Source organism: Prosopis cineraria, unplaced genomic scaffold, assembly GCF_029017545.1.
Source record: "Prosopis cineraria cultivar Desert tree isolate PC_DT_omini unplaced genomic scaffold, ASM2901754v1 PC4, whole genome shotgun sequence".
NCBI classification, from domain to species: domain Eukaryota; kingdom Viridiplantae; phylum Streptophyta; class Magnoliopsida; order Fabales; family Fabaceae; genus Prosopis; species Prosopis cineraria.
This window is the reverse complement of record NW_026555335.1, coordinates 16001639-16029356: the sequence shown is the minus strand read 5'-3', so window position 1 is coordinate 16029356 and position 27718 is coordinate 16001639. Positions and strand designations below refer to the sequence as shown.

The window sequence follows — 27718 nt, the reverse complement described above, 5'->3', positions numbered from 1 at the left end:
TATTCAGTAATGCTAACTTGTTAATTTTCTTACATTATAAAAATAAATTGTTAGACTAATAACTTGTTGTTTCATTAATTCACTAGATTATGAATATGCAAAGTGTATTATTAACAGCTGAAGGGCATTTTGATCATTATACTTTAAAACAATTTCAATTTAATCCATTGGCCTTGTAGCATGCTTTCAGAATCTTTTGGTCTAAATTTGAAATAAATGTTCTACTGTGGTCTTATATTGAAATTCTTCCTTTAAAATTTTACACATACTCTAAGTTATATACACATGAGAATACAAAATATTATTTTTGAAGCAAGAGACAAAAGCATGATGTATACAAAGCTGGATGTTTAATGTTTATTGTTTTACTCTTACCGTTTTTTAAAAAATCCATTATTCTTTGATGTATTTGTGGAAAAAACAAATGACAAATGTTTCTCTGAATTGACACAAAAAATTGTTCATTGATAACAATATTAATCAATTGCCAATTTCATTAGAGAAACTAGTACAACCATAAGCAATGGTGGAGACACATGCCCCCCCCCCCTAATTTTTTTTAAATAAAAAGTAAGTGTTATATATTTTTGATCCCTTTAAAATATTATGTACATTTTTTAACTTATCAATTATAAATAGCTTTTGTTGCTGCAAGTAAATAAGTAGTTAATGTATGTTCATTCTTTCAAAACTTGAGTAAGATTGCTGATGTTGTGTGTTCTTCTTGTAAGCACAACAATGAATTGCAAGAAATTGTTGCATTTCAAATTGCCAATTTAGTTGAAAATAATGAAATTTAGACATGAAAGAATTAATTTAGCACATTACAGTGGTTTGGAGACATTAACCAATGTTTTCATTTTAATTTTATATACAGTCTTTTATGTATATATAATACAATTATTTCAGTTCTTAAAAATATAGTTGTGACACAATCTATTTATTTTCAATGAAGTAATGCCACATGTACTCGTAAAATATTAATGTCATTTGATTTTACTTTTATTTTACATTAGATTAAAAAAATTATGGAAATTACTAAGAAATTTTGATAAGCATTGCAACAAAAATCTCAAAATACCTTAAATATTATATATTTGATATCTACTACAAAATTACTTATTTAAAAGTTAAAAGATTACAGATGGAAAGGTTTTCTTAAAAAATTACTTAATTTTATTATAGCCAAGTTATTGAAATTTCTAAGCCTAACGTTTTTACTTTGCAATATCTACCCCTGAAATTAAAATTTCTGACTCCCTGACCATGAGAGTCAATAGATGACAAATATTATTAATGCACTACTTTAGCCAAACTCCAATAGTGAAATCACAAATCAAGAACATTGAATCCAACAGAGATAGCAATGATATAGATGACCAATGTCAGTGCACCAAAATGTCACACAAGAATGCAATACAATACATAATAGATCTCCAATCAACAATTTATATATGAAACAATCACAAGAATATTGGACATTTACAGGGAAACAAATGACACAAGAACATAAGCAAGGTTTTAATATTCCAAATCTGATTACAGTGGAATGTATAAAATAAACTAGTCCAAGGTATTGATGAAGAGATAAAAATTGAAATAATAATCCTAAATTTGTGCCATTTTATTATGTAAAATATATAACTACTGATAATTAAAAGCTTTTGTAACAAATTAATGGGAAAATGAATATTGGGAAATGGAAATAACAGGTGCAAAGAATATTGTGCATGTGTTCCTTAAAAGATCTCTTTGAATCGCTTTCCTCTTTTTCTCTCAGCCTTGTAGTAGTGCTATTTTCCCTTTTCTTTTCCTATCACTTTCCATTTTTTTTTATATCTATTTATCTATTAATTTATAATTGATTTACTTAAAAAAGTTCAATTGCCACCACTATGGTTATTTTCTTTTTAGAAAAATAAATATTGTTCTAGTGCTTAAGCTTAATCCCTTCATTAAAAATGTAAGATATTTTTTAAAAAGTTAGATGTCCAAAAATATAAGATATTTTTAATCTTTTGAGATGTAATCATTATTTTTTTTAAAAATATTTTTGTTGATAATAACTTTATTTTTATTGTACGGTGTGTAATAAAAATAAATATAAAAAATAAGGGTAATTTAAAAATAAGTAACTACTTTATTAAAAGATAAAATTCTATTAAAAATACCTTACATTTTTAAACAAAAGGAATATCACTTTGTCACTCCTTTGCTCCTTATCGCCAGTTGCCAAATCCTTTTCTACTTGCCCATTGGCTTTTTTTTTTTTGGCTTAAATCAAAAGACACCAATCATATGTCTAACTTCTAAGGCATCAATCCCTCCAAGGGGCGTTTATTTCTCTTTTTCTTTTTATCTAAATATAAATTGTTTTATTATTATTTTTTTTACAGTATTTGGAGTGTCAAAAATGTCAACTAGAAAATTTGAATCTAACGTTAAAGAAAACAAAGAAAAGTTTAAAATTTGATGTAACGACTAACTGATGCCCTTGATAAATTCGTTACTATTCATAATAAAGGGATGTAATAACAAGTTCAACTGATTAAAAAAAAAAAAAATAGAAGAATCACCCATAGATGATGTTGAAAATATTAATGGTTTTAATTCCGATCAAAGACCTACTTATATCCAAGTGAGATTTAACAATTTTAAATTGATTATTCAAGACTTAATACAACTCTCTTCCTTTATCTTGGCTTAAAAGTTGACAATACATAAAGAAAATGTCATGTTAATGAATTCATTAATGTATAGAAAAATATGAACTTGGTATCAATGATATAAGGATAACATGATAATGGATCTAACATAAAATGTAAAAATCAATAGATGCAACAAAGAGTGTTGGACATAAATCCTAGAGCATTTTTAGTTTTACACACAAGTGGACGCCATAATTTGAACTTGGTTTCATCTGATATGGCCAAAATTCATCTCCTAGAGCTATTCCTTTTTGAGTTCTACAATGCATTTATTCTTTGTTTGCTTCTTCCACCAAAGATGGAAATTTTTGCAAGATGTACACAGGATGGAATAACACAATTTAAGAAGAGGTGTTCGGTATTTTGTTATTTTTATCTTAATGTCTGATGTAATGATTCCTTTTAAATGCATGGGATCTTAAGATGATTGACATTGTCTAAAACACACCCTAAGATATAGATGCGATTGAAATAACATGCTACTAAAAATATGTAGATTGTGATCCAATGCTTTCCCTGTAAGAAGCATAAGGTTCTGCACTTTTTTTGTTTTAATTAATGTTTTGAGGCATTAAAATCTAATTTTAATGATTATATTGTCCCCAAAAGATATCCATAACAAAAAAATTTCAGATCCCAACAGACATGTTAAATACATATCAAGGGAACCAATAATTAGGGATTCATACTACACATTCCAAATGCCAGGAAATAGTGGCATGCCAAACCGTTATCGCTATCTATAGCTGTTAGAACATAATCATTAACACCGAGGTCATTTTAGAAATTCCTAATGACAGATAGTTTCAAATGAGAAGACTGTTTAAACCCTTGTTAAGCTGTTTTTTTCACTTACCATCAAAGTAAGTGACCTTCCTTTTCCAGGTACCAAAATGCGCCCTCAGCTGCAGCCTCTGCTGCTTCTTTCTTCCTTGATTGAGGAGTTCCAACACACTCCAAAATCATATTTGAAGCATCTTCTATCTCCAAGGTCACCTTGCAAGTAAATCTAAGAGGAAAGACAAACCAAAATCAAATATAGACGAGTGAAAAAAGACAAAAGGATATAAACTTTTATGAAGAATGAGAATTACATGACAGTAATAAAGTCTTATCCTTGTTGACTAAACATTCTTTTCATCTCAATATTTCCAACCAGTGGTGCAGCCACATACAAGTGAAAGGGGAATATGGGTATGGATTTTTAGGTTTCTATCCCCTCCTTCATATTTTGCACCCCTTTTTTTTAATATTTTGAACATTAAATTCATTCGATTTTTTCTCTAAGTTCAGATCCAAATTTTCAAATCAAGCATAATATGGAAGAAAATACTCTAGCCAATTTCGAAACTTCCAGATCAAAAAGGAAAACAAGCATTATGATCAGAGAAGAACCCAAATAACTGAAAAATTCCAAAGTAACTAATTTTTGGTGATATGATTTAATTACGGTAGAAAGATGGACACCTCAGGCAGAAAAGGAGAACACATAAAAATACACTGACTAGAATGACTGGACGGTTAATTCTTTTCCTAAAAAATACTACCTCTAGGGGCTAAGTCACTATTTTTCAGGACTTAACAATAATAATTCTTATCCTATTAGATAGGGTTGGCTATATGGATTACATGGCAGTATTGCAACTTAGATGAAATATTGGAAAATATTAGAGATGGGCTGAAAAATCCCTTTTGTACATGTAGGCTTAGTTTTTCTAAGCCCAACCCTGTCCCAAGGGACCCAAATGGGACCTTCATTTAATGTTTAAATTTTCATCATTTAAATTCTATTTAAATTATTCATACTATAGGTCATATATTCCCCGAACGTAATATTTACATTTTCATTATTTATATCAAATATTTACCAAATAAAAAAAAATGCAGGCCTCAAATTATTATCAAACAAAAGAAATGCCCGGATATACAAATTTCACTAGTTGCCAAAACATGACAATTTTAGAAACAACAAAGATCACAACATATGAAGATTATGGACTCACAACTTCAGATGGTCTGGTCCCTCCACTTTGCAGCATTCAAATGAAGGAGGTTTCCAGCAATTGGCAGCACAGAATTCATATAACCGCGATCTTGATGTTCCTTTGACCACACATTCTGAAACAGTATCTGAATTAATAGTGAGTGAGATACTAGCTCCGACATTTAGCAGTTAGCATCTTGAAGCTACCTAAGTTATACTAGTACCTTTATGTAGGTAGAAAGATTTGGAGGGGGGGGGGATAAAACAGATGAATATGGAAACAAAATAATACTCTGAAATTATGGGAAAGCAATAACATAACATTTTAAGTCCTAACCCCCCCTTATTTGTAAACTAATCAAGGCTTAACAGTCATAACTTCCCAATCCTAACTAACTTCTATTTATTATATTATTTACCTAACATACGTGCCCTCTGTGAGTCACAGTCCCGTTCGTGATCTTCAATTTCCTCCCCAAGTTTCCCTGTGACGGAAGAAGATGGAACCTGCTGCCTAACAGATGTTGAATGTGGGGGGTATCCGTCAACTACCTCATCATCACAGATGCGAAAAATTTCTGGATCAAAACTGCTGCATTGGTCTCCCTCAACCATTACAGGCTCGATGCCAGCTTCAGTTATATCAATGGGTGTTTCATCATAACCAAGAAGTTTGCCTTCTGCTTTAAAAGTTGACTTAAGAACTTCCTCCAAAGATTTTGACTTCGGTTTCCAGCCCTTAGACTGCACACGCACACCCATGAAACCATAAAATACAAGCAAAATACAGCTCTGATTCAAAAGCGAGGATGCCAAAATGCATCTCATAGATAATTAGTCTAAGCTTAACTGAAAAATGCAATGCATACAAGAACAAAGTTGCTCCATACGAACAGATGCCAAGCTGTGCCAGACCAGATGAATGGTAGGCAAAAACTCATCGACAGAGATTTTAAGGAATCAAAAAAGACTGCAAGAATATGAAATATCAATTTCATGAAAATTGGACTAATCAAGTTACTGGTTCACAATTGTCAAGCTTTGGTTAAAATGTGGTTGAACCAGTCATAATTAAAAACAATTAATAAATTTATATTCATATTAATTATTGGGTGAAGGAACATTTTTTGCCTCTAAAGTATTCTCTAAAGAGCACCTAACACCCTAAACTATTTGGTGTAGCATTTTTGTTCCTAAAGTAATTAAAACGTAGCATTTTTTACCCATACATTAAATAATAGACATTGATTGTTAATATGATGTGAGAGAAGATAGTTTGATAATCTAATAAATGTTTGCAAGCATTTATCATCAAGGTGAAGAATATTATGTTTTAATTACTTTAGGGGTGAAAACGCTACACCAAATAATTTTGGATGTTGGGTGTTCCTCAGAATTTTCAATCAACTAACAATAATTACCTCACAATAAGAAATTTAACATGTAAAAAGATTGAACAACAACAACAAAGCCTTATTCCATTAAATAAGGTTAGCTACAGGGATTGCATGATGCCATTGTGATCTATCTACAACCAACTCTTTTGATATAACATTAACCAAAAGATCTCGATAAAAAAAACTATAATTTAAGAAATAAAGAAAGATTACAAATGTAAACAAATGTTCTATGAAGCTGTATTTAATTTGCACCATGGGTTTTGCATCAACAGTCCAAACCATGGGAGAATGTGAAGGTCTAATTTGCATTCAACTTATAGGATAAAAGTTTGTTGTTGCTGGTTGGTTAGGTAGCAGCTGTTGACCTATTGCTATAAAAAGGACGAGGGGTTGTTTGGTTGATGAGGATTGATATGTTAATGCCATCATAAAGAGTTTACGTATCTATATTTCTATAATTCTTCTTTCCTACATATCTTCATCCTTTTTCACACCAGCAGTATCAAAACAACAATCCACTAGCCATGGCTAGAATCGCATAAAGAGAGCTAGAGGATCACATTTGTCTGTGTGAGAGAGAGTCGACTGAAATGCTTCAATTGTATATTTCCGAACATGAACATGCGATTTACAATATATACACAGTGCTAGGCTAATCTAATCTCTGATTTCTAGCCTATGACTAGGGAAGGAATAATCACCATTAATTCTAATGGTCAGAACCGAAGGAGAAGGGATAATAATAAAAACAAATCAAGCCTATTTACTATTTACACAATTAATGGGATTTCCACACTCCCCCTTAAGTTGGACTATATATGTCAATCATTTCCAACTTGCCCACAAACTTTTCAAACATCTCCTTGTTCAAGCCTTTGGTAAAGATATCTGCGGTTTGATTCCGTGACGGCACATGTATGAGTGACACAAGGCCTCCCTCAATCTTTTCTTTGATAAAGTGTCTATCAACCTCAACATGCTTGGTTCTGTCATGATGAACTGGGTTATGTGAGATGTCTATAGCAGCTTTGCTATCAATGTACAGCTTCATTGGAAGTTCTAACTCAATCCTTAGCTCTTCTAATACCCGTTTTACCCATATCTCTTCACATATACCATGAGCTACTGCTCGGAATTCAGCTTCCGCACTACTCCTTGCAACAACATTTTGCTTCTTACTCCTCCATGTCACTAGATTTCCCCACACATATGTGCAATATCCTGATGTTGATCTTCTATCATTATGGGCGCCTGCCCAGTCTGCATCTGTAAATATCTCTACATTTTTCTTCTCTGTCTTTTGATATAATATTCCCTTTCCAGGTGTGCCTTTCAAGTATCGTACAATCTTGTAGACTGCCTTTAGATGTTTCTCTTTAGGAGTATGAGAATGTTGGCTTGCTACACTTACTGCAAATGCAATATCTGGTCTAGTATGGGAAAGATAGACAAGTTTCCCAACTAGTCTTTGGTATCTTCCTTTGTCAACATCTTTCCCTTCATTTTCTTCTTCCTCTTCATCTTCTTCTTCTTCTTCTCTATCATCTTTTTTTATCTTCTTCTTTTTTGATGTTACTTCAATGGGTGTCGTACTAGGTTTGCACCCTAACATTCCTGTCTCTTTTAGCAGATCGAGGATGTATTTTCTCTGGGATATATAAATCCCTTTTTTAGATCGCGCTACTTCCATTCCCAAAAAATATTTCATTTCCCCTAAGTCTTTGACTTGGAAGGATTTGGCCAATGCCTTTTTAATCTTTTCCATCTCTTCATGGTCATCCCCTGTGAGGATGATGTCATCCACATATACGCTCAGAATAGTTTTCTTTCCTTCCCTGTGCTTGAAGAACAATGTATGATCACTCTGCCCTTGAGTGAAACCTTCCTTTCTTAGAACTTGTGTGAACCTTTCGAACCATGCACGAGGTGACTGTTTTAATCCATATAAGGATTTTCTTAATTTACAGACTAGGTTCCTTCTCTGGGCAGGGAATCCAGGTGGTGGCGTCATGTACACTTCTTCCTTTAAGTCTCCATTTAGGAATGCATTCTTTACATCTAACTGATACAATGGCCAATCAAGGTTTGCACCCAGGGACATAAGAATTCTTACTGTGTTGAGCTTAGCAACTGGTGCAAATGTCTCTGTATAATCAGTTCCATAGATTTGGGAAAAACCTTTTGCCACAAGACGAGCCTTGAACTTTTCAACAGTACCATCTGCTTTGTACTTCACTGTGAATACCCATTCGCAACCTACAGCTTTTTTCCTTGCAGTATCTCAACCTCTTCCCATGTACCATTTAGCTTGAGAGCATTCATTTCTTCCATAACAGCGTTTTTCCAATCTGGGGACTGTAGTGCTTCTTCAATGCATGTTGGGATTGTAATGCTATCCAGATTGGTAGTGAAGGCTTGAAATCGAGGTGAGAGAGCTTTATAAGAGACAAACTTGTCTATTGGGTGTTTAGTGCAGCATTTGGGTTTCTTCCGAAGTGCAATGGGAAGATCCAAATCTTCTTCTACTCCCCCTGGCTGATCACAGTCAGTAATATCTTCTTGAGGTTCAGGATTTGTCATTGGTTCAGAATCATGGTCAGCTTCGAGAACTTGGGTCTAGTTCCTTGATGTTTTCCTCCGAACATAAAACCGATCATAGAATTTATCAGTGTTTGTTCTCTCCCCCTTATTAGGATCCCCCTCGGTGGTAGGTACATTATCTAGTTCAGGTTCAATTGTTGACGCACCAACTTCAAACGGAAGTTCTAATGGAGGTTCATACTCATAGGGTAATTCTAATTCAAGTGGGAAAGAGGGTTCTAAGGAAGACTCCAAGTCACTCACACTCTCCCCCTGAGTTGGAGATTTTGGATAAAAGGATTCATCTTCATAGAAGGTGACATCACAGCTAACAAAGAATTTCTGTGTAAGAGGATCATAACACTTGTACCCTTTTTGGGAAGCAGAATATCTAAGAAAAATACATTTAACGGCATGGGGGTCAAGTTTACTATTGTGATGAATGTGAACAAAGACAGTGCACCCAAAAACTCGCAGTGGAAGGTTATTTTCAAGGTGAGGAATAAGATGGGTGATGTGAAGAACCTCAAGTGGGGTTTTAAAAGATAGGATTCGGCTCGGCATTCGATTAATGAGATGGGTGGCGGTAAGGATGGCATCACCCCAATAAAATTTGGGTACATTATGAGTAAGAAGTAGGGCTCTAGCAACCTCTAAAATGTGCCGGTTTTTTCTTTCAGTTATGCCATTCTGTTGAGGGCTATAAGCACAAGTGCTTTTATGAACAATTCCATGGTGCTGTAAGAAATTGCCTAAAGAGTTATTGATAAACTCAGTACCGTTATCAGTATGTAGGATTTTAATAGAGGTGTGAAACTGGGTTTGAATCATTTTGTAAAAGTTGATGAATACAGGGACAACATCAATTTTGTCTTTAAGGAGAAAGGTCCAGCAAACACGGGTGTGATCATCGATAAATGTTATAAACCATTTTTTATGTGTTCTGTTGGTAGTCCGGCTAGGTCCCCAAAGGTCACTGTGAATAGTGGTGAACGGTTGGGAAGGTTGGTAAATATTGCGAGAAAAAGTGGTTCTCTGGTGCTTTGCAAGTTCACAAACATCACAATAAAACTTGGAGACACTTTTATTAGAATTAAGAGAGGGGAACATTTGACTCAAATACTGAAAATTGGGATGACCAAGACGTTGGTGCCATAACAAAATACTACTATCCTTAGGAAAGGAAACTTTATTGCAAACGCTACCATACTCTTTAGAGGATGCATCAAGGTAATAAAGACCATCAAATTCTCTAGCACTGCCAATCATCATCCCCGTTGACATTTCCTGAAACATACAATAGTTGGGATAGAAGTCAACATGACAGTGTTTATCCTTGGTCAATTTTTGCACAAATAACAGATTACACTTCAATTTTGGAACATGCAGAACAAAATGAAGAACTAGCTCATCGGAAACTTTTATGTCTCCAACACCAACGACTGGAGATACTGTAGCGTCAGCAATTTTAACCTTAAGGGAGCCACTATATGGAGTATATATGGAGAATAATTCTCGATTATCCGTCATGTGATCAGAAGCACCTGAGTCCACAATCCAGGGATTTGCAATACACAGATGCTGAATGACATGTAAGGCTTGTAGGAAGTTACCTTTGTGGACTACCGTGGCTGTTGGTTGTTTTGTGCCAAGCATGTGGAGGGTATTAAGAAATTCCATGAATTTGGCGAATTGTTCAGAAGGGAACTGCTGGGTGGCTGGATGTACTTGAGGTGTTGTGGGCCTATCATCACTCTTTTCTGTGCCAATGTGATAACCACGACCCCTTGGCTTCTTTGGTTTCCAGTCTGGGGGTTTGCCATGAATATCCCAACAGGTATCTTTGGTGTGACCTGTCTTTTTACAGTGTTCACAAGTTGGTCTATTCTTCTGGCCTCTTGGATCTGCACTTCTAGTGACAAGTGCTGATGGTTCTGGTGCAGTAGTGGTCCCCTTGGCATCAGTTTTCAGCATAACACGCCGACGTGCATCTTCACGTCTTACTTCAGCAAATGCTTCACGGACAGATGGTAATGGTACGAGACTCAAGATCCTCCCCCTTACCGCATCAAGTTCTGGATTGAGTCCTGCTAGGAACTCAAATAGCCTTTCTTTGTCAATGCGTTTTTTAAACAGGGCAGCATCCTCAGCACACTTCCAGGCATCTTCATTAGTCAGATCCAATTCCTGCCAAAGAGCAGTCATTTCAAGATAATAATCATTAAGGTTACGGGAACCCTGACTCATGTGCCACAATTTAGTTCTGATTTCAAACATTTGAGAAACATTTTCTCCATCGAAATATGCCTCTCGTACAGCCTCCCATATCTCTCTTGCAGTAGGTAGATACATAAAGCTCCTTTTTATTGTTGGAGTCATCGCATTAATAAGCCAGGAAGCCACCATCGAGTTTTCATTTTTCCAAAGGCGCAGAGCTTTTGGATTTGAGCCATCTGGAATCACAGAATCGCCATTGAGGAAGCCCAGTCGTCCACGACCTTCGATAGAGAGCTTCATCGTCTGTGCCCACTCCCGGTAATTGTCTCCGGTCAGTTTTTCAGAGACGATGAGGACGTTTGAGCCCTCTAAGCTCGGCATCGATGCGTATGGTCCCCCCTTTTGGCTCGAAATCAGACTGTTGAACCCCCGAGAATCACTCGCAGAGTGGTTCGTTCCTTCTTTCTGATTCGGAATCATGCTATCGTAGTCTCTCGGGTCAGTCGCAGATCGTGTCTGGGTGTCGCGTACCGCTCCAGTCGGCTCCATCTCCGTTTCCGAATCAGATACGTTTTCGATCTCTCCCTCAAGCTCTGATACCATGTGAGAGAGAGTCGACTGAATGCTTCAATTGTATATTTCCGAACATGAACATGCGATTTACAATATATACACAGTGCTAGGCTAATCTAATCCCTGATTTCTAGCCTATGACTAGGGAAGGAATAATCACCATTAATTCTAATGGTCAGAACCGAAGGAGAAGGGATAATAATAAAAACAAATCAAGCCTATTTACTATTTACACAATTAATGGGATTTCCACAGTCTGCCTACTGAACAATAAGTGGCAAACCTGATAGAGCACAAACTATCAACAACTAAGCATAGGTTGTTGGACATTCAGGGACAGCTAAAAGAACTGTCGACACAAAAGACCCAACTGATGAGATCAATGGAACTAATTAAAATGACTGACAACAAGAATTAAAGGTGGTTTGCCAGTAAGGATTGTTTCATTTATGAGGATTGTTTTTGTTAATGCAATCATGAAGAGTTTCTGATGCAAAACTCACACACACACTCAAATGCAAACAGAGGGAGAGAATGGGGAAAATAGAAAGAGAGGGAGAGGAAGAAGAACGAAACAAAGGGGAGAGATGAGAGACAGAAACAGATAGATGAGGGAAAGAACGCAGAAAGAGAGAGATAAATATCAGAACACTCAAAATATTCATTCATCAAATCCCCATTACAAGTGCCAACATAGTCTATATAAACTAAGCTTTCCTACCTAATAAGGGAACCTTAATAACTTTTCCATATGAAGCTAAGGTTCAGATTTCCCTCGTTACAAAAGCATTAAAATAACATAAAGAAGCTACGCCCTATGCAGGTTTCTTACAAGCTAAAGCAAACTACAATAATAATGATCTACTACCCTAGGTTTCTTCAAAATATTTTATTTTTGTATTTCATCATTTTCAACTTGCTCGATGGAACTCTCCTCCAGAGAGTAAAAAAGTTGATGTAACTCCACTAAAGTGCAATACAGGGAATCCCTCCAAGTAACAACTAATCTGGAGATCCTTTCTAACATGATAGTGATTTGGAAAACCTTCCCAATGAACAAGGTAGTTGTAGAGATTGTTATCAAATGGGAAAACAATATGTTCTTTCATAACCAAAACAACTTTTGCAGCAAATGGTGTAGCACATAGATGATTTGAAATAGGAATCTGATGAAGTTGCACACTCCTCTTGTCAAGATCCCTAACTTGCTCCTACTCATTAGTCTCTGCTTCATCTAAGTGATGATCTTTAGTCAATAATTTGAAGCCTTGCTTCACTTAAAGACTAATGTCCTCATTTTTTATGGAGATTTCTTCAGACTCAAATTCTTTCTCCTGATTCATAGTAACATCTACGTCATTTCCATTTACTGATTTGAGCTTTTTCATAGGTATACTTTCACTCCCAACTACAAGACCTTTAGTACTATTAGTGTCCCATTTTGGTACAACTAATGTAGGGAAGCCTTTTTGATGAGGGTACTATTCTCTTGTGCCTTGAAAATATCATAATTTTGTCTTGAGGAAGTCATCTCCATATCTCTTTGTTGGCCTAAACATTTGAGAGCTCTTAAGATTTTGTCAAACTTACTATTCATATACTCCTTCAACTTCTGAATTTTTTTATCCCCATATTCCCTATGAGCCTTATGAGATTCCTCAAGGTAAATATTAATAATTTGGGCATAACAAATGCAAACTAAACTTCCACAAATTATTGTTTGCACGTGGGATAGGTCTGAATAGAAGGAACCATGCAAAACAACACAGAAAATGATTGAAAAATAAGTTTTAAGAGGGTCATCGGCCTCACCAACATGGCTTTTGAAGCCTAAAAGATGAAATTTTACCCCCAACTAAGCTTTAGATGATGATTCAGGTCTCAAATTGGTCAGAACAGAGGAAACCTCACAAAACACCTCAGAAAATTCAGAAAATCAGGTTCTAGAGGTTTCTACACAGCCAGCATGTGGCCGGCATGTTAATCCCACATGCAACGAGCTCCACTGGCATGCAAAGGCGGATGGACATGGGGTTTCTGGGTTTGACTAGATTCCTCCATCTGAGCACGATGGTAGTGGTTGTTTTGTGTTTTGAAAGTGTGTGTTTTGGCTCTAGCAGCATGAAATAGAGGGTTCAAGAAGATTTCCGGCGAGTTTCTTTGTTTTTCTGGTAATGGAAGCACCCAAGGAACGAAGAAACATAGGCTCTAGTGCCAAACTAACATGGAACTCACACACACTCAAATGAAAATAGAGGGAGAGAATGGGAAAATAGAAACAAAGAGAGGGGGGAAAAGAAGAACGAAATAGAGGGCAGAGATGAGAGACAAAAACAGTGAGATGAGGAAAGGGAAAGAAAGTATGAAGAAATGAAGAAAGAAATATCAGAAAAACACTCAAAATATTCATTCATCAAATGTCCATTACAAGCGCCAACTTAGTCTATTTAAACTAAGCTTTCCTACCTATTAAGGAAACCTTAATAACTTGTCCACATAAGCTAAAGTTCAGACTTCCCTCTATACAAAAGTATTAAAATAACAAAAAGAAGCTTCAACCTAGGTAGGTTTCTTACAAGCTAAAGCGAAATAGAATAATAATAATCTACTAGCCTTGGTTTCTTCAAAATATGTTATTCCTATATTTCATCAGTTTCATTCTTCTACCTACAATCTCTATCCCTCTAACTTTCTTTCTTCTTTCCTACCTATCTACATTCTTTTTTTCATATCAGAGTGTTTATAGGAAATCCTAGCAGATCAAAACAGTGAGAAGAGATGCAAATTTTAAGGTGCTGAGACTTGAGACTTCCAAAAATGAGGATGTGAAGGAACATAAATGAGCATACTATACTGGTCTCACCTTTAATTCAGAAAATACTAGTTGTGAAGCAATTCTAGAAGCCTCTTTTTGGTTCATGCTGGTTGCTGAAGCAGTTTCAGATACATCTTTCCCAGTCACCTTGGCTTCAACAGAAAACATTCTGCTTGTTTTGGATTTCAGAAACTGCAAGTCCAAACTATGAGATTGGCAAAGTTCTTGCAAGTCCCTAATAGGACTAAGCTGCAAGCCTGACGAAAATTTCATTATGTTCTCCAAGAATGAAGTCATAATCTTCCAAACACTGTTCAGATTGAAACCAGAATCAACCAGAATGGCACCAACACAAGACTCTACCAAGTCACCTAGGGCCTGAAACAAAGAAAGGCGTAAATATAAACCTCAGAAATGTTTACTAATGAAAATAAAGATTCAAGTCAGAACACAGATTATAACAAACTAATAAACTGCCTTCCTAGGATACATCATGACTCACAAACCAAGTCCAAAACCCAAACCACATGACAGAAAATGGTGCAAAAATAGTCATAGTACATCAATTTACTTTATAGTTTAAAATACAATATCCATATAGAACTTTCAAAAACCACATTCACACTATCCTCCTCTCTTAATAAAAGGAACTTTTATTAAATAAAAGAAAAATGATTTTGAAAAGTACAAGATAGAGGAGTTGTGAATCCAAATTATGGAATAAACAGTCTTCAGATATGAAACTTCATGAACTTCAACTTCAATTTGATTTGGATCTTCTACACCTTACTGTTCTCTGCATTTGAAAGAAAATCTTGTCTTTTCCTTTTTTTCCTCAATGTTCATAGTTAAAATACTGGAAAATCACATGTACGGTCTGCCTATACTCAACGCTTCATATACATATAAAGGAGGCTCAAGAAAAATACAAGTGTCGTCTTTATAGTTATGCGCCTAACCATATATTCTGCTCCCTGCATGAACTCTCTTAATATGATATAAACAGATATTTCAATAAAGATTTTTCATTGGAATAATGAAGTAAAAATAACCTTTCTATCCATAAGATTGTTTTCTATAAAAATAAATAAGTAAATAAAGGCATCTTGGTGATCTAGCTTCATCAGAAAAGGGTCATTCACAATACCTTGGGACATTTTGGCCCTCCATGAACACCAGAATGCGCTTTAGATCCTTTAATGTAGTCCACATACTTTTCTATTGCATCAGACAGACCATGAGAATCACATAAAAGGAAATTATGAAATCCTTTACCCACTGCGACATAGGCAAAAGCCTTATTGTTAACTGACACTGATCTCAGGTCTGTTAATTGACCAGGCTTTAGCTGTGGATAAGCGGAGTAAAGGTATGAAGTAATCAAATAATCCAAGACAGCATCTCCAAGAAACTCCAATCGCTGCGCAAAATTGTCAAATGTTACAAAAATTGAAAGAATGTGGACTACATGATTATCCTTCTGTATCTGCTATCAAGTAATGAAGAATAGTTCTTACAAGAAGGTATGACTAACCTGATAACAGCCACCCCCATGCTTATTGTAAGAAGGATGTACAAATGCTTGGAGAAGTAAACCCTTATGGACAAAGTGATACTTTAACTCATCTTCAAGGGAAGGAATGTCTATATGCATGGAAAGGGGGATGTAACCCATACTTGCTTTGCAAGCATTGACTACCTGTAAGGATTCAAACTTAACTTGTATGCCAAGATATGTAAGAAATGCAGTGGCTGCTTTAAAGCCACTGTCAATTATGAATGCTCCAATAAGAGCTTCAATGACATCAGCAACTGTTTTCCGATAAAGCCAGTGGTGATTTTTATTGCAACGAACTTCAGATGATCTTCCCTGCTCCTCTGGAGAATTTAAACAGGAGTGAATGCTTTCTTCAGTTTCCGGGGTACAAACTCTTAGGCAAGGATGGCCCAATGCAAAGAACTGAGAAGGATCAAATGCCTGATCGCGAATGTACACCTGGAAAGAGAAAGAAACAAGGATATGCATAGTTGTTTCATTAAAAATAACAAAATTTTAAAATTATGACAACTGTGACAAGTGTGAAGTTTGAAAGTCTCAGTAGAAAGCTAGGGGTGACAAATCTTTACTCTGCAGTGCTGGAAACCCAAAAAGCCCTAGCCCAATATACTGAGTTTCACTTACTCTTTCATAAGTTCATTATTTATTACTATTTCAGCATTTTTATTGTTCATTATTTTCAATTAGTATTCTGTTGATTAGAATAGGTTTTTTTATGATGTAATCTTGGACTGGTCAGCATAGTCAGTACAGCAGAGTCCTCTATATCTTTTCTCATTCATTGAATAAAATATACAGAGGAGAATATGCTCTGTTTCAACATGCTATCAGAGCTTTGGTATACTTGATGACCTTCCACAACTTCCCTCCTCTGTTCGGCACTGTTAAAGCATTCACAGCCAGCACAGGTAACCCCTCATTCGAGTCGGTGACAGGGGTGACTCCACAAACACAATCCAGCATATTGACAAGCCCCCAATCTGTTGCATATTCAATGATGGGTACAAAGATGGGTGCGACTTTAGAGACACAACAGATGGTCATTGCTCACAAATTAAATGGCAGCAACTATTTACAGTGGTCATAGAGCATTTTCAAAAAGTCGAAAGGAATTGGGACAATTGAATTATGAGAGAATCTTGAAATAAATAATGTCTAGTTTGTCCCTAAACTTAAATGTAACCTATTGTCAATACGTAAAATGACACTGTTGGGTGATATTTGATGATGTTAGTTGTATTTTTCAGGATTCAACATCAAAGATGATGATTGGCAGTTCTAAAGAGTGGGATGGATTCTATTACATTGAAGGATCGAATACTAAGAATAAAGAAGTAGGAAAGGCTTTGTTTAGTTCTGAATCTCTAAATGAAGATATAATATGGCACTTTAGGCTAGGCCACGCCAGATTTAATTATGTGAAGCATTTGTTTCCAAATTTATTCAATAAAAATTATATCTCTTTTCAGTGTGATACTAGCCAGTTAGCTACACCAAGTCCTCATATCCAAAACAACCCTACAAACCGGCTGAACATTTCATGATAATTCATAGTGACATTTAGGGCCCGACCAGAGTTAAAACCTTCTCAAATGCTAGGTGGCTTGTTACATTAGGGGTGATCACACCTAGGTGACATGGATGTATTTAATGAAAGAAAAATCAGAAGTGATACAGATTTTTCAAAAGTCCTTTAGTTTTGTGAAAAATCAGTTTCAATCCACAATCAAAGTCTTTAGAAGTGATAATGCTAGGGAATATGCGAGTGCACCATTCAGAGAGTTCCCTGAACAGCATGAGATTCATCATCAAACATCATGTGCATACGCTCCTCAATATAATGGAGTGATTGAAAGGAAGACTTGTGATAAGAAACCACTACACTTCTTTTAGAAGAAGAAAGCGTGAAAACTGAATTAGATTATTTTTATTAATTTTGCTGCTGATTAATTCAAACCGGTAGAAAGGGAAGGCTTGCCAGACCACATGCCAATGGCTGCAAGATTCTTCTAAAAAGAGCAGGCTAACTCAGGGACCTGGGACCTTGGTTTAGCAACGAACGCAGGGGAGCTTGAAGAGCTTTCTCTGCCAGCAGCTATGTAGTGATCGGCCTTATAAACAATGAAGTGGAAAGTCTTTATTTCGAACAATTATCCTTGAGTGATTTTAGGAGTTTGTTTAGTAGAATAAGGAACCATATTTGTGTTGAAGTAGTTCCCAACATTCAGTTTGTTATTTCGTAGCTGTTGGAATTTGTTTCAGATATTTTAGGGAATATTCAGATTTTATTTAATAATTTCCAATGCATCCGCATCTATATAAATAGGTTAACAGTAGCAACTCAGAAGCTAGTCATTCAGAAATAAAAGTTCAGTTTAGAAAAGGCTGTGAAACCAAGATTATTACCACAGAAGGGGCAGAAATTTCTTTAAATCCTAGATTGGGTAGCAACACAGGGCAGCTATGAGACTTAAAGGGACACTACTCACATGAGACATCTTGTTATTAGTTGACAGTGGGTCCACTCATAATTTTATTTCAGATTCACTGGCACAAGAATTACATCTTCCCACCCATTATATTTCTGCATTCGGATTCCAAATTGGAGATAGCAGTATTGTATGCTGCAACCGTGTATGTAAAGATGTGGAAGTTAAGCTCATAGAGCTGACTATTAAAGAAGATTTTTTTCCCATTTTCCTTGGGAGGGGCTGATCTAGTACTAGACATTAAGTGGCTGGCATCTCTTAATACGGTGCAAGCCAATTGGAATGAACTCTTTATGATTTTCTGGTTGAATGGCAGGAGATATAAGCTACAAGGAGTCCCTAACACTACTAGAGGTGCTCAGTTTAATTCATTGCAACAACTAGAGGCTTCCACTAACTCTACACCTTTCCAAAATTTCAACCCAGAACCTTTCTTTTCAAAATTTCCATTTATTTTTGAAGAGCCCACAAACTTGCCACCATTTAGAAATCACTCACGTACCATCCCCTTACTACCAAGGACTAACCTGCACAACATATAACCATATAGGTATCCGTATTATCAAAAGGCTAAGCTTGAGAAGCAACTTGAAGAATTATTAAAAAAGGGGTTTATTCGGCCTAATTCCAGCCCATTTTCCAGCCCAATATTATTAGTCACAAAGAAAGACGGTTCATGGCACTTTTGTGTAGATTACCGAAACTTGAATAGCATTACAATCCCTGATAAGTATCCAATTCTCAACATTGATGAGTTATTAGATGAATTACATGAAGCGGTTTATTTTTCCAAACTAGATCTAAGATCAAGATACTACCAGATCAGGATGCAACCCGAGGATATTTACAAAACAGCATTACGAACTCACTCTGGGCACTATGAGTCCACAATCATGCCTTTCGCTTAACTAATGCACCCGCCACCTTTCAAGCAGCTATGAACAATTTATTTCACCCCTATTTGTGCAAATTTGTATTGATCTCCTTTGATAATATTTTGACATACAGTTCCTCCTTTCAACAGCACCGAGACCATCTACACATTATCTTGCAGACCCTACAGGAAAATGTGTTGTGTGTCAATTTAAAAAAAAAATGCTTTATTGGGCAGCCATAAGTTCCCTTTCTAGGGCACAACATTTCTGTCTAAGGAGTTGAAGTTGAGGCTGAAAAGGTGGAAGCAATACGTGACTGGCCAACCCCTAAGAATGTAAAGGAGTTACATGAGTTTTTAGGCCTTGAAGGCCATTACCGGCGTTTTGTGAAGAATTTTGGGATTATTACGCAACCTCTTATTGACTTCACTAAGAAGGATTCCTTCTTAGGGTTTGAACTAGCTCAAACGGCTTTCAATCACCTTAAATGCACATTAATGCTTGCACCAATCCTACAATTGCCCAATTTTGAGGAGGCATTTACAGTTGAATGCGATGCATCCACAAAAGGGATTGGCACTATACTTGTGCAAAACAACCACCCCATTGCTTACTTTAATAAAGGGTTCTCTTTCTCCAACCACTTCAAGTCCACTTATGATCGTGAACTACTAGCATTTGTTCTTGCAGTCCAAAAATGGCACAATTACCTCCTAGGGAGGCATTTCTTTGTCAAAACATATCACACTAGTCTTCAATATTTACTACAACAACACATCACCACTAATACTCAATAGAGATTGATCATCACGCTATTACCATTTAATTTTACTATCATCCATAAGGCAGGAGTGGAAAACAAGGGAGCAGATGCATTATCTAGATGACCACAGCATGCAGATTTTTTTCAATTAGCAGTACCTTTCACTTTTGAGCTACAAGACTTACCCTTGGAGTTGACATTAGATCCCTTCACTAATGGCATAATCTAAGATTGACAGAAAGATCAGTCATCACGGCCCAAATTCTACCTAGTAAATCAAACACTCTTCTATGATCGCAAGGTAGTCATCCCTTATTCATCACATTTGTGACCCAAGTTACTCACAGAGGCCCATTCTACTACTATTGGCAGGCACAGAGTCTTTCTTAAAACATTTAAGCATCTCTCTGAGAATTTTTATTGGCCAGCAATGAAAGCAGATGTGAAGGTGTGTGTGAGACATTGTGCCACTTGTCAGCAAAATAAGTGTCAAACTTTAGCACCAATCGGACTTCTTCAACCCTTACCGATACCCTCTCAAATTTAGGAAGACATCTTATAGGATTTTATCACCAGTCTTCCAAAGTCAGGTAGTTTTGAAGTCATCTTAGTCATAGTGGATTGTTTAAGTAAGTAAGCCCATTTTCTTGCTTTGGCACATCCTTACACTGCAAATAACGTTGCCACAATCTTTTGAGAGAAAGTTATCAGACTTCATGGGTGCCTCGATCAATCGTCTCTAATAGGGACCCTATCTTCATAAGCATCTTCTAGCAAGAATTATTTTGACTAAGCCAAACCAAGTTAAAGATAAGCACTGCTTACCATCCCTAAACAAATAGTCAAACAGAGGTGGTAAATCGAGCTATTGAAGCCTATTTGCGATGTTTTGCCCATGAGCAACCCAAATCTTGGCACAAGTTTTTTTGTTGGGCTGAATATTTGTACAACATAGGTTATCATACCTCCACCAACTCTTCTCCTTTCAAGTTGGTTTATGAACGAGACCCCCCTCCCCTGCTCCCTTCTGTGAAAGGAGAAACCCCAGTAGCTGATTTGGAAGATCAACTAAGAGCAAGGAAGCAATGGGCAAACTTTTAAGGGATGATTTGCATAAGGCTTGGGATCGAATAAAAGCTTATGCTGACAAGCATTGAAGGGAAGTGGAGTATGTTGTGGGCGATGTTGTGTGGCTTCGAGTACAACCTTTTTGCCAACAATCATTGACCAAGCGCAAGTTCAAAAAATTATCACCTTATTTCTTTGGCCCTTATAAGATTCTTCGCAAGATTGGGAAAGTGGCTTATGAATTGGAACTGCTCACAAATGCTTGTATTCATCCTATTTTCCACGTATGTCTCTTGTGACCGGCTTATGGGATGAACACGCCGCTTATACCAGCTCCTTTACCACTATTGGCTGATCTTGGGTTACATGTGGGCCTCACCTAGTCTTAGCTCATCGATGGACTCATCATCACTCCCTTGAGCTGTTGGTCCAATGACACAAACGGCCTATGGAAGAGTCAAGTTGGAAGGACTATGATCCATTACATGCTCAATTTCATGCTTTTCAACTTGAGGACAAGTTGAGTTTTCAAAAGGGGGGTGGTGATAAGATTCCAGATAAATCTCTTATAAAGACTTATTCAAGAAGGAAGCGTCAAAATATAAATTAGGATTGATTTAAATTGGGAATGATTTTATTATTTTATTTTAAGAGATATTTTATTTAGATATTTAAATTAGTTTTAATATATATATTTCTTTAGATTTTATTTTATTTAGATTTGATTCAGTATTTTATCTAGATTTAGGCATTAGGAGATTTTATTTGATTATCTAATTAGTTAGATTTCTTATTTTAAATTGTATTTGGTCCTATAAATACGACTAGTAACTTAGAAGCTAGCATATCATTATCATCAATATAACAATCTTTTAAACCCTTTGAAAATTCTCTTAAAGCATGGCTATTGAGAGAATTATAGAGCAAAACTCTTGTTCTATGTCATCTTAATAGATTTGTTCTTATTATTTTCCTGATTATTCGAGCACCTATCAAAACTCCACTAGTTTTCCAGTATTAATATACAAAGAAACCTGAATCCCAACCTACTCTAATTCTAATGGTTGTTCTACACCAAGGCACCTAAATTAATCCCATGAAAAATGCCCTTCAACCCAAGATGCTTTCATAACTAAATTCACATTATTCAACATTTATGCTGGTTATAGGGGAAACAGGCATATTATAAGAATCCAACAAAAGATCACAGAGAGATCATCTTTTGTTATTTTTGGATAAGAAAAGAGAATTTTTTGATGAGATTTGAACAATACAAAAACGAAGGATAAGATATCTTCCAAAAACAAAGGAAATACTAAAGAAAATAACCAAGACTCTTTTAACTCGAAAGTTCTTTCCAATCCCTTTGAATATTCATAAGGGACATACTTCTAGACAAACCATTTGTTGAAATCCATAGGCAAATAAAATAATCCTCTCCCAAAGATGACATTTGATTTCTCACAAGCATCCTTTAGGTGTGAGACTAGTCTTGTTCAAGGCATTGAGGCTAGCCCTCTGAATTAGTGCTGCAGAGAAAATGAGATTTGATAATACAATTTTACCTGCAGATTCCGTTTAGTAGCTAACTTGAACAAATTGGAGTTATTTACAACATTTGATCGCCTCCTTGTAAGGTCTCCTTCATGAAGGCTATCATTCATGAGGAAAAAATGGCGTGCAACTGCAAATTTAAGGAAAGCATCACCAAGCACTTCAAGTCTTTCAAGAGAAAGGCGCTCCTGACATTTCTCAGTGGTGAGTGCCTCCAAAACCTAGTAAATTTTCACAATTGTTAATCTTGCATCTAACCATACCATATGAGCACTGCAATGATAAATTGACAGAAAATACATGTCTTATCAGAACAATTAGTTCATATATACATGACAAGGCCTTACTCTTTCTGCACTGACTTCATCTGCCTCAGAGAAAGAAGAACGTAGCAGATGCTTGAGTTCAATTGCAACCAGCAAGTTTCCAAGACGATGCATGATGGATGGTACCAAAGACAGGGAACTACCAATATCTTTAGAGAAGCCTATAATTTTTAGTTCACAAAGCTCAGGAGGCAAATAGATGAAATACTCCTCCAGTTCCTGAGTTTCTGTTCTTGAAAATAAGAAGTTACAATCATTTGTCGAATATATTCATCAACATAAATCCAAAACAAGATGCAAGATCCATGGTACTTGAGACATACTTCTTTTAAAGCCTAATGCACAAGCATAAAGAAATGCACACATATTTAAGAAAGATATGGTCTATGGATATAATGATATAAGAAGGACGCAATGATATAAGGTTCTATGCCAGAATTTTTCAGCATATATCTCTTCCTGTACATTCTTATGGGACAGAGTTGTCTACTTGACTTCAGTGTGGGTATCAGCACAGCATTTTACAAGGGATTTTCTCTTCTGGATCTATGAAGAGATTAGAACAATGTGTTCCCAGGTTTTCTTGTTTCCACTAAATATAGGAGGATTCCACATCCTCTTTTACTGTACTGCCCCATCTTTATAATTTCTTCCTCAAGTTACCAGGCATGAAAACAGTAATAAAATTCCACCCATTGTACATGTAGAAACATAAGGGGAAGAATCAAAATCCCCTGAAAATTTTTAACGCCACCTCCTCCTTCAATCCATATTTTTATAGTACTGTCTACCACAAGAGAGGAAGTGATGGAATATGAATAAAATACTATTAGATTTATTTTAGTTATTTATGATTATTTTATTAGGATTTTTGAATAAGGACATTTAGAATATTCATTACATTATTTAGGATTTAATTATATTTTCTTATCAATATCTTTTAGGATTATTTTATATTTCATTTATTTCAAATAAAATAAGATATCCAGGTAAATCTAGATTATCTTTATCTTTTAGGATTTGATTTTTTATTATTTTAACATTTTTAAGGCTCTATAATTAACTCTAGGGTTCCTTATTTGTATTCAATTTTGATCATCAAATAAAGTGTTCTTTAGTCTCTCTTCTCTCTCCTCCTTTTCTCTTCTCTCTCTTCCCCTTTCCCTTTCCCTCTACCTATTTCACATCAATTGGTACCAGAACCAGTTTCCACCTCCCCTCCATAGGTTGCCTTTCTTTAGGATCTACCAAAAAAATATCCAACCCAAATTTTAACATGAACTTTTATACTCATGATTTATATGGGATATCACCATGAATGCCCATGCAAGGAGTGTCAAAAGTATTATAGCACCCCACCTCAACGTGTTCGACATCTTCAATATCACGAAGTCTACAAAAGGGAAAAAAAAAATTCAAAGATAGATGCAATTATTAGCATGCCTATAATCAATGGTGCTATTATGAAGCATGTCGTAGGGCAAAATATGAACAACAAATTGCTGAGGACGAAAATTTTGATGCTACATTAGAAAGGCGAATAGCTGAATTTGAAAGCTGCAGAGCTAAATTCAACACTAAATTGAAACATCACCTCCAAGAAGGTGCACGTCTATTTGAAAAAATAAGGAAGATTTGCCAACAAATTACAGAGTTGCTGAGTCAACAAAATCTTGCTAGTGAGCATATAGAGGTTGAAACTCCTATGCTAGAATTGGAGGAGTCTACTACAATTCTTGAAGCCTAATCATGAGTGGTTTGTCCACTCCAGCACTTTTACCACCACAGGCTCCATTAGAAGCTCCAATAAAAGTTCCTCTACTTGTTATGCAAGTGGCACACTCCCAAGTTGTGATTTGCCAAAACCAACTACGCTACACTATAGATTCACCTCGTCTACAAGCTGCACCCGCTAAGAATGTCATGTGTTATAGCAAGCAACTTCAGCAATATCTTTTCTGTTGGAAGGATTTTCTAGAGTTTTCTTATAATCAAGTTCATCTTCCACATGACTCAGTCCGCCACTACCTTACTTGTTAGAAAGGATTTTCAGATCTGCGCATAATGCGAAGTTTCCATCCCTCCCAAATTTGTGCATCCAATTTAACTCTTTGGAGGAGACCCCAAGTAGGGAGAAATGATAATATGAATAAAATATTATTAAATTTATTTTAGTTCTTTATGATTATTTTATTAGTATTTTTTGCATAAGGATATTTAGAATATCCATTAGATTATTAAGGATTTAATTAGATTTTCTTATCAATATCTCTTAGGATTATTTTAGATTTTATTTATTTCAAATAAAATAAGATATCTAGGTAAATCTAGATTATCTTTTAGGATTTGATTTGTTGTTATTTTAATATTTCTATGACTTTATAAATAGCTTTAGGGTTCCTCATTTGTATTTGATTTTGAGTATTGAATAAAGAATTCCTATTTTCTCAACCTCCTCTCCCCCCTTCCTTTTCTCTTCTCTTCTCTTCTCTCCTCTCTTCCCCTTTCCCACTGTTCATTTCACATCAGGAAATCATCAAATGAGACAAGCGAAGAAATCTCACTATATAATGCATCTAGCCCCAAGATTGTTTTAAACTTCTTTTACAATTATATTGCACATAAGTTCCTGCCAATCAACTAGCAAATTTAGTATTCTTAGCTCAAACACTAGAAAGTGTAAACTCAATGAAATTCATGTTATTTAGGCATAATTGTTTTTTCTAATTACTGACTGTACATTGGTTGATTTACATGATTGAATGGATAATTGTAGAAAAATATGCATAATTAGGTTGATGTTGTAATCCAAGATTTCATACTGAGAATGAAATGTTTTGGTTTAATTCTGGATCATTTGTGAGCTAATGATAATATTCTTCCATATAAACTAATCCAAAGAAAGAGCAAGCCAAAATGATGTCCATAAGGCCAAAAATCCTTTGAAACAAGAAGGAAGCCAAAGGTAATTGACAACTTGCACTACAACCATAAATTCCAAAGTCATACATAGGCAAGAAGTTCTATTAGAAATAAAGAAAATTAATAGAGAAGAGTTCAAGACAGCCTCCTAAAACAGAAAAAGACAAAATGACCGGGTACATAGGTGAAGAGAGAGAAACATGAACTTAAGAAAATGACAATGCCAAGTCGCCAACCAATTCCCATTCATCATACCATCCCGATCAATGAAAGTCAATTAAAAAAAAAACATGAACAGATAACCAAAGGGAAGCTAGAGACAAGACTCTTCTCCCAAAATTCATTTAGAGTTGCCAAGACATCTTTAAAAATTGTAGCATTTTTTTCGTAACCAAGTACACCAGATCACAAAGAAAACTAATATTTCTTCCCCAACTATTGTACACATGCAATAAAACTGATCCAAATTTTCTGGGAAAAGTGAAATCTGGCTCTGGCTCAAGATGCCAAACAATTTATTGAGGCAAATCTGTACAGAAGAATATATACAAGAGAATACCACCAAGATAATAAATGCAAGTTAAACCCCCAACTACCAACTAATGCTAATTACAATAAATACAATATATTCTAATACTCCCCCTCAAGTTGGAGAATGTATATTTTCCATTCCCAGCTTGGACACTGCTGAAAATGTTCACCAGATAAGCCTTTGTGAGAACATCTACCACTTGATCACCAAAAGGAATGCAGGGAGTACATATAAGACCACTTTCTAGTTTTTCTTTGATAAAATGTCTATCAATTTCAACATGCTTTGTCAAATCATGTTGAACAGGGTTATGTGCAATGTTGATAGCCAACTTGTTGTCACAATAAAGTGCCATTAGGCCTTCCCACTTAATTCTTAGATCTGATAAAATGATCTTTATCAATAATAACTCACAAATTCCAAGCGCCATAGCTCTAAACTCAACTTTAGCACCTGATCTAGACACCACATCTTGCTTCTTGCTTCTCCAAGTGATGAGGCTTGAACCCAAAAATGTACAATAGCCAGATGTAGACCTTCCATTGTCCATATCGCCTCTATGATCAGCATCAGTATATGCTTCAATGGTCAATCTTCCCCACCTCTTGAACAAAATACCTTTTTCCCAAATTACCATTCAAGTACAAGAGTATTTGACAAACTACCTAAAGATGAGACTTTCTAGGATCATGCATAAATTGGCACTCCACACTCACTGCATAGGCAATGTCAGGTCTAGTATGAGCTAGCTAGACCAATTCCCAACAAGCTTCTGATAAGATTCCATATTGATAGGAGGCTCTGGAAGAGGAGGTTTGCTAGGTTTTTGATTCTGCTTTGATTTGCTAGTACGCTTTCCTTCCTTTCAAAGTCTATGATTCGTTCAATTAGAGTGTCTATAGGTTTACACCCCAATTTTCCTTTTTCAGTGAGAAGGTCAAGAACATACTTTTATTGGGATATGAAGATGCCATGCCTTGAATAAGCAACTTCAATACCGAAAAAATATTTTAATCTCCCCAAATCCTGCATTAAGGATTCTTTCATCAGTTGACTTCGCAAAAACCGAATCCCTTCCACATCATTTCCTGTGACTATAATATCATCAACATAAACAAATAAAAATGTTACCCCCTTGAAGCAGAATGTTTGATAAACAATGTATGATCACCTTGACTCTATTTGAGCCCCATGCCAACCATGGTCTTTGAAAACCTTCCAAACCACGCCCTTGGTAATTGTTTCAATCCATAAAGAACCTTTTTAAGCTTGCAAGCTATAGTATGAATCAAATCCAAGGGAAATCTCCATATAAATCTCTTCCTTTAAGTCCTTATATAAGAAAGTATTTTTC

At 35.7% G+C, this 27718-nt stretch overlaps 1 protein-coding gene across 2 annotated transcripts in view; it reads right to left on the bottom strand.

Moving 5' to 3' along the window:
• Positions 1 to 3287: 3287 nt before the first annotated feature.
• LOC129309193 (dicer-like protein 4) overlaps positions 3288 to 27718 on the bottom strand; it is a 43963-nt gene continuing 19532 nt past the window's right edge. The window contains exons 18-25 of one of the 2 annotated variants that reach the window (XM_054950615.1): positions 22932 to 23137; positions 22596 to 22805; positions 15812 to 16273; positions 15425 to 15697; positions 14326 to 14655; positions 5112 to 5436; positions 4712 to 4826; positions 3288 to 3717 (exon numbers count right to left, since the gene is read on the bottom strand). In XM_054950615.1, coding sequence (XP_054806590.1) covers positions 3567 to 3717; positions 4712 to 4826; positions 5112 to 5436; positions 14326 to 14655; positions 15425 to 15697; positions 15812 to 16273; positions 22596 to 22805; positions 22932 to 23137 — 2072 coding nt within the window. In that variant the 3' untranslated portion in view covers positions 3288 to 3566. Of the gene's footprint in view, positions 3718 to 4711; positions 4839 to 5111; positions 5437 to 14325; positions 14656 to 15424; positions 15698 to 15811; positions 16274 to 22595; positions 22806 to 22931; positions 23138 to 27718 lie in introns of both variants that reach the window. The other variant, XM_054950614.1, reaches the window with a different exon arrangement.